The 7,504-nt window shown below is 41.8% G+C and overlaps 1 protein-coding gene across 1 annotated transcript; it reads right to left on the minus strand.

Moving 5' to 3' along the window:
- Positions 1-1,293: 1,293 nt before the first annotated feature.
- On the minus strand, positions 1,294-4,684 carry LOC104157479 (Krueppel-like factor 12). Its single transcript, XM_009694825.1, has 2 exons — positions 4,532-4,684; positions 1,294-1,962 (listed from the first exon to the last, which is right to left on the minus strand). Exons 1-2 carry the CDS (start codon positions 4,682-4,684, stop codon positions 1,294-1,296), a joined length of 822 nt encoding a protein of 273 aa, XP_009693127.1.
- Between the last annotated feature and the right edge of the window lie 2,820 nt (positions 4,685-7,504).

Here is a 7,504-nt window from a genome sequence, read left to right on the forward strand (position 1 = left end):
CATGGTGAGAAGTTCTGCTTTCATTCATCATTTCTTGACATAATGGTACAAACTCCTAAAATTACGTCACTCTATGAAGTGCAAGAAAACTTCTTAAACCATCATTTTGAGGCTTAAAACAAAATACAGCTCAGGTGTGAGCTCGTTTCCTATGTCCAAGCCTGTTGAGAGGGTAGTCCACGCTTGGGTACTGAGGGAATGGGAGGAGAAGCAAAGACTTATGGACAACAGGATGCTACTAAACATCAGAATGACCCATTACTGTAGTCCTGTACAGTAACACACAGTCGCCAGTATATAAAAAACAGACATAAGAGTTGAAGAAAAAAGGTCTTTTAGTTGTAGAGACCCGTTCATTATGCAATCAGGTACACAAGAGATGTTGTAAGATGTATTACTAAATGCGCTGTGGTATCATAAGCCCTAAAGTAAGGTTATCCGTCAGTACCCTCCCTTTCTGCCTCAAGCAATAACTCATTTCAGGGTAGAATTAGCCATATTTTATTCACTCACACACGGTGAACCTTGAAATGAGTATCTCTCATTCCTTTCCTCATGTTCCCATCTCTGTTACTAATGCCTCCTTTATAAAGCTGTGCTTTTCAAAGTATCTGGGCACATCTGTTTTCTCTTTTCTTCCTCCACCCATCATGTCACCATCTCTAACAAGTTTTTGCTCCCTCAGTAACTGTTCTGGTTTTTTCTTGCTCGCTAGTTCCCCTTTCTGTGTTCTTTGGACACCTATCCAAGAGTGTATCTGTCCTTCTGGCATGTGCTTCCTTCCTTCCTTCACACCTCCATGTGCCTCTCAGGTCCTGTGTCTGCAAAACTCATTCCCAACATATACACCCCATGTGGCTTCCTTCCCTTCTGCTGTTTAATCTGGAAGAAGAAACCTAATTCAAAGTATTGCACTGCCCCTCCTTGAGCTTAATAAAACCTACCTCTCTGCATTTGCTACGGCTTTTTTGTCAAAAGCCTTTCCTTCCCATGTTCCTACAGCCTAACGATTGCTTTTTCTTGGAATGGAAACAATCTCCCTGACATTCCTTCCCTTGCCAAATCTGTATCACCTGGTAAGTTCTCCAAGTTAATCTGTGATGTTTTATATATTGTCACTATGCCGTTGTCCTACTTCTTCAGCTTCTGGGGAGGATTTATTCCTCTCAGGACAAAACTTGCCACAAGTTGTCTACGCATCTAATACTACTGCTAAGCTCAATCTTTACAAAAATATTTATTTTAATGAGCATGTGGGATAAGACTTTTAGAAGTTCCTCCCAATACTGTAAGTTACGTCTTTTCAGCAAATGACACATTAAGTTTGGAAACTAACAGCTTTATAACGTGGTTACATTCTCCACATACAAGAGTGGTTTTAGAGATGCCACAGATGCACAAAACTGGTTCCACCTTACCTTTGACGTGGCTTCTCCCATCCTCCAACAGTGGTACTACTATAGTGTTGTTCATATTCCCAGGTGATCTCACAGCTGTATAGACGACAGGTACCGACTGTACCACCACGGGGATACGGTGCACATGACTCATTTTGTTGGACTGCAAGTTCATGGGGCTTGAAGGTGGTACTGGATGGATAATGTGCAAAAATTGCTGGCCTCCAACACCAGATGCAGAGGCCACAAGAGGACCTGGAGTTAATACTGACGGTACAGATGCTGCTGAGGATACCGATGTTATTACTGTGGGTGATGAAGCTGGCCGACTAGAAGAAGAAGTAGAAGTAGAAGAAGGGGAGGAGGCTGATGCTGTCATGGAAACCGGTGACGATGAAGCTGCTGTAGGTGATGACCTGGCTTTGTTTATTGACAAGTCCACTGGTTCAGTCTGTGTTTGAAAATGGTCTGTAGATAATGAATCCTCCGAGGGATCTGCCTTCATGTTGTTTAGTAACAAGGGTACAGCTTCCATATCTGGGTAGTTGTGGATGTTTGGAGACTGCTGAGGAAGGACAAAGGGACATAGTCACATATGCGGCTCAACATGACTTGCACACTCAATTGCTAACACACATCACACAACTTGGTCATGAAAGCCACAGGATTTGTTTCCTTTTCTTCTGTCAGTTCATAATTTTAAAGGACAAATCATGCTAGAAAGCACAGACATGTTCAGTTTGAACAGAGTATTAAAAAAAAAAAAGTCCTACTCCCATTTCTTAGAAGGTGGCAGGATTAACTGTACAAAATCACCCTCTTTCTTTGCCCTAGACAAAGTCATCAGTGACAAAAATTTTAATATCTCCACAGGTAACCACTATTTCTATGGACTGCACATTTCTTCCCAAGATCTAACTTTAAGCTACAGCATCACTTTCTTGTGTCATCTCCAACGGACATGAAGAAAACCTGGTCACCACCATTTTTCAAACAACTCGAAGACTGTAACTTCCCCTTACTTGTCTACCTTCTTCTAGGCAGACTTTGCTGCTTCTTTCTGTCACAAGTCAGCTTTAAAAGAACAAGCCTTAGCACACTTGTTCGCTCTTTACAGCGATCTTTGCAGCTTTGTCCACACCACGTTTCAGAAAGTGGTGCCTTACGCTAAGCACAGTCCTTCAGTTCAGTGTTTGACTTTTTGCATTCTGTACGGTTACTGATAATGAACTTACAGGTCGGAATAGAGACCCATGTTTGTATGGTTGTGCTGTTACAGGCAGCAACGGCTACAGAGATTTGTTACTCTGAATTAGCACATTAGATCGCCTTCCCCATTGTTATAATTTTAATTTTTTAAATTTTTTCTGTACGAGTTAAGAACAATTTCCCTGACTTTGCAAAGTAATTTTATGCTTTAGACCAACTCTTTCAAAGCTGGTTGGTCTAAATTTATTCCAGACTGGTGCCATCTGCTATTTTTATAGTTTTATTCCTTATTTCCATCATCAAAGAGGTTAACAGAATTTTTGAATAATGCTAGACCAAAGATAGATCCCTGGAGAAGCTCATTTGATGTATCTTTCCTTTTTGACAGTACTTCATTAATAACTACTCTTTAAAAATGTTTTTTCAAGTAATTTTCGATAGGCAGAGCAAGGAAGGAAATGCCCATCGATAACCTGGTAGTAAGACAAAGCACAGCTCTCACCTCCTCAGCTGGCACTGCACTGCACTGCAGCAGAGCTCCTCTACAGGCACACACAACACCGTTATGTGCCGTACTATGGAAAACCAACCTCAATAAAAAACATTTGACAAGCTACTTCAAATCTCACTTGACCCAAAGCAATTATGCCACACAGAGATCTAACATGCAATCTTTTTATGGTACCTAAGCAGCTCTAAATGTATTCTCTCAATCTCTAGATTATAATATTTACTAAGTGTCTAAAAATACTGTCAGAAATATTTAAGCCACAAATACTTTAGTTTGTCTACTTGAAATAAGCTAACAATCAAGCAAGCTATGAATTGATTTTGGGATTTTTATAATCAACTACGTTAAATATTTTCATGGAGAACCCTCCTGGTTTTGAGTCAGAGCCAAATTTCGTCACAGAATGGAGTTCTATTGCAAAAGGAAAACAGAGACATCAATATTAAAAATTGTATTAATAACAGCCTAAGTGGATATTATCTCTGGCATGCTGAAAGCTGAGATGTTCTAGTAGATCCCATCTATTCAGCTGATTTAGACTGGTTCTTAGATCTGGCATCTTCCCCCATTCGAAAGCAGGAACATCTCTGGAACAGGGAGTCTCTTCCTCTATTCATACACAAATCAACTTAAAACAAAGGGATCCCAATTCATCCAACCCCTGGACCCTGCTGTTCTGCTGCAACACAAATAACAAAAGCAAAAAATCCGTTTATAAAGACAATGGGAAATTCTCCTGCTAAAAAAGAACACAGAGTGAAGAACAGGTTATTTTTCAAAGTGCATAACCAGCTACGAGTAACAAGGTTACAGAGCCCCTTCCTCAAGAAGGCAAAACCGCCTGTAATTGCCCAGTGAGGGTTCCTGGTAACTTCCTCTGAAACGCCTTTTCCTGGCTAGTGTCAGAAATGACATCTTGCATTAGGCATATCATATGTGCCATGATAAAGACAAAACTATAAACATACATGGCACAAGTAGTTAATTTGTCAAATCTTGACATGTCTTATATAGGCAACGGGCAATCAGCCTGGTTCTGCTGAACTAAACAGATTGGTGGTAGAATGAAAGCAAGGCGAAGAGGGACACCGTGCACAGGCTATACCCAAATCTTCGTAAGGCAAAGGCAACATCTTCTGTCTTCAACATTTGAGAGAAGGGGGATAAATGGGATCAACTCACGTACAAGGGAGATGAGGGATCTCCTTATGCACATGGCTGGGTAGGGGTCATCAAGAAGCAGTACAAATCGCCAGCTCCATCCACAGGGCAGATAAATGTGCCACAGAGGAAATTCTACATATTGACATACTTCCAGGCTTCGCCCGGGTGCCAGAGGCAGATTTCAGGTTGATCCAATGCCGCCTGCCTCAGCAGCACAACTTGTTACTGTGTGAGCCGGAGGACGGATTACCCCGCTGTTGCTGTCCTGCGTTGCTCTGCAGAGCACCGTGAAGTGCTCCAAGGGCACCAGGGACTTGATGTACCCAGCATACACAGTCAGACTGCTCCCAGGAGTCTTCTGACTTCTAGGATACTTCCAAGACTGGACAAAAGGGATCCACATGGACCTCAAAAGCCGTCCATCACCAAAGGGAGCACAGTCCCATCCCGAAGACCCACCCACCTTCGCAGCAAGCAGCATCAGGTCCCTCACAGGAAGAGTAAGGAAGAACCCCAAACCCTTATGTAGCTGATACCACACGAAGTACTTGTTCCATGGATAGAAGCAATTGTCTTTGAGACAAAGCACAGGTCATGACTTACAGATTTTTCTAGATTGTGATAAGAACAGGTCTTTTTTAACTATAGTAATTATACCTAGTCTTTTGGGAATTAAAAATTAAACGGAAAAAACTATATCATACAAACCACTTTCTCTTTTAATAGTTCTTCGGCAATTACTTTTGTACTATACATTCCTTATATTGCATCTGCCTCCTGGTAGGTACCCTCTTCTTGTCCAAAGCTGCTGGAGGGGCCATGCAGTCTCTACATACTATGGCAATACAGCTGATATTACTATTTCAGTCTTCAGTAGTGAAACGAAACTTGAAACCTTTACAATCCCTTCATGAATTTCTCCAAACAGGATGAAAACTGGTATGCCCTTCAATGACCTCCTTTCCCTGCCAGAAATCTTAAGACTAAGAATGCCCTTTCTTTGGTAAATTCAGGCTGTGACTGATGTCAGTCAACTTTACAAAAAACAGCAGGATCCTTATCAAAACAGGTTTGTACATCCCATAGTTAAGATAACAATTGTACATAGGTGTTATATTTTGTTCTGGTGGTGGTGAACAAAGAGGTCTACCCCAACAACTCACGCTCTCCTATAGTGACCTACAAGCAGTACAGATGTTTCTTCACGATCTCAGATTTTATCTAAGCGGCTAAAGCCCTATTTAAACTGTATTTGAATCAAAACTTTGAACATTAGATTATTTTCTGAAAATGGATGGTATAAGCAAACCTGTCCCAACGATGATGACTATTCCAGAATTAGGAACTATGGGATGAAGAGTAGCAATGAAGCCAAAAGGGATGACTGAATTCTTAGCACATTATTTCTTAGCGTCTCCCCAGAACATTATTAATTGAGAATTAACTGTTCATTTCCCTAGACGATGAGGATTGCCACTAGTTTTATTTAATGGAACCACATCTTTTCTAATTGAGAAGATTATAACACTATGGCTGGCATATTCAGAGGTATACTTTCAGCAATTCTGTCAGCTCATAAAGTCAACTGGATGGAAAACAAATGGTCGTGTGTTTTTTTCTTCTCTCTCTCTATTCCTGCCTTTCCATCCTCATCTACTGAACTGGACTTCTTGTGGTGGTGTGGGCTCAGCTGACTGCTAGTTTGGGCATCTGAAACAGGTTTTCCCCATCTGGCTCTCAAAAGTGTCTGTGTTGGTTTTGCAAACTTCGTTTTGGTTTTAGGCATCTAAACTCTGTTGTTGAGAGTCTGGCAGCTTCCAGAACGTTTGGTGGGTTAGAAAGGGTTCAGCCTGAGGTCCCTGTAACCCGGTGGGCTGCCTTGGATGCCAGCCCAGAACATGGAAATACAACACGAAGGGGTACAGCTCCATGCCCCTTCCCCAATCTCACTGCTCCTGCCTGTGGCTACAAAGGAGAGGGACAGCTTCAGCCCTCCCTCCTGCTAGGACTCAGAGGTAAACCTCAGCAATGTCTCTCTCTGCAACACCACCGTCACATCCTTATACCATTCATCATCCACTCAGATCCAGGCTGAAATAGAACTGGAAGGCAGGTTAGGATGACTCCCTGCTAGAAAAAGCTTTTTAATAAAGCTGCAACCTCTATTAGTCAGTGGTCTTGGCTCATGCTTTTTGTGCCTGCTCGTTAAAGCTGTACACCAGTATTCTCTGCAGTGCTCTGTTTCATTAGTTTGCCATTAATAAATGCCGCCAGGAACATAACACGTGATTTCCCTACTCACAAAGCTTTTTTTGGCTCTGTAAAAAAGCATTCCTTACTGCCCTTTTACTTAACCATTATGGAAAAACAACCAGTCAGTCACACAACTAGCCACAAGACTCTGAGCAAAGCATGGTGAAGTTACAGCTGGTAATATCTTGTCTGTTGGATGGCCATCCTCTCCTGCACAGTTCTACTTCATCTTCTTTCCAGCACCCTGAACTCCACCTCTTTTTAACTTACTTGGGAGGAAATTTTGCAACAGCCCCTTTCCACTCTCTTGTTTTACTCATGGTAATCTTCTCTGTGTACCAGCATCATCTCCCATCCATAATCAAGCCATGAAGAGCTCACAGGTTCCATATAGTTGAGGTTAAAACCAGTGAAAAGGCAAAGATCATTTTGTTTTCAGCAACTCATCCTGATGCCTTGCAGTTCATCAACTTCACAGGGTATGAAGCTTCAGGGAGTCTTTATGCCTTTGTGGAGTTTTACTGCTCCCGCACAACAGAGTTTACAAACCTCCAACAATCAGCTGTCAGCTTTTAAAGTGTTCTTCCTTTCCGGCAGCAATCTCCCAAGGTCAAACAATTTATAAGAAAGCATACCAAAAAAGCTGTCCTTGATGACGGAAACCGAACAGACTAAATTTAGCATTTGTAAAATAAGCTGGCTTTGAGGACAGGAAGTTAAAAAATAAATTGCTAAACGTTTAACTCTTCAGTCAAATCACACAAAACCCCTTCTTAGTTGTCATTGTGCTGCCCCACCTCATTCTGCTCCGGCAGGAGAAATTTCAGGCAGGATAATTTTGTTTTGTCGGAGTTAAAGACGACTGAGATGAGAGAAATCATACTCCTACTGAAAAGTTATGCACAATTTTAACCATGTCGTTGCCACTGCTGTACCAGAACGCCAAGGCTCAGCCGTGCAGGTATGCAGT

Source organism: Cariama cristata, unplaced genomic scaffold (genome assembly GCF_000690535.1).
Source record: "Cariama cristata isolate BGI_N322 unplaced genomic scaffold, ASM69053v1 scaffold29240, whole genome shotgun sequence".
Lineage (NCBI taxonomy): Eukaryota > Metazoa > Chordata > Aves > Cariamiformes > Cariamidae > Cariama > Cariama cristata.

Coding starts and splice junctions, on each gene's coding strand:
- LOC104157479 (XM_009694825.1), bottom strand. CDS start 4,684: ATGTGGATCCCTTTTGTCCAGTCTTGGAAGTATCCTAGAAGTCAGAAG. Junction 1,963..4,531: donor CGCAGGACAGCAACAGCGGG/GTAATCCGTCCT, acceptor GTCCTTCCTCAG/CAGTCTCCAAACATCCACAA.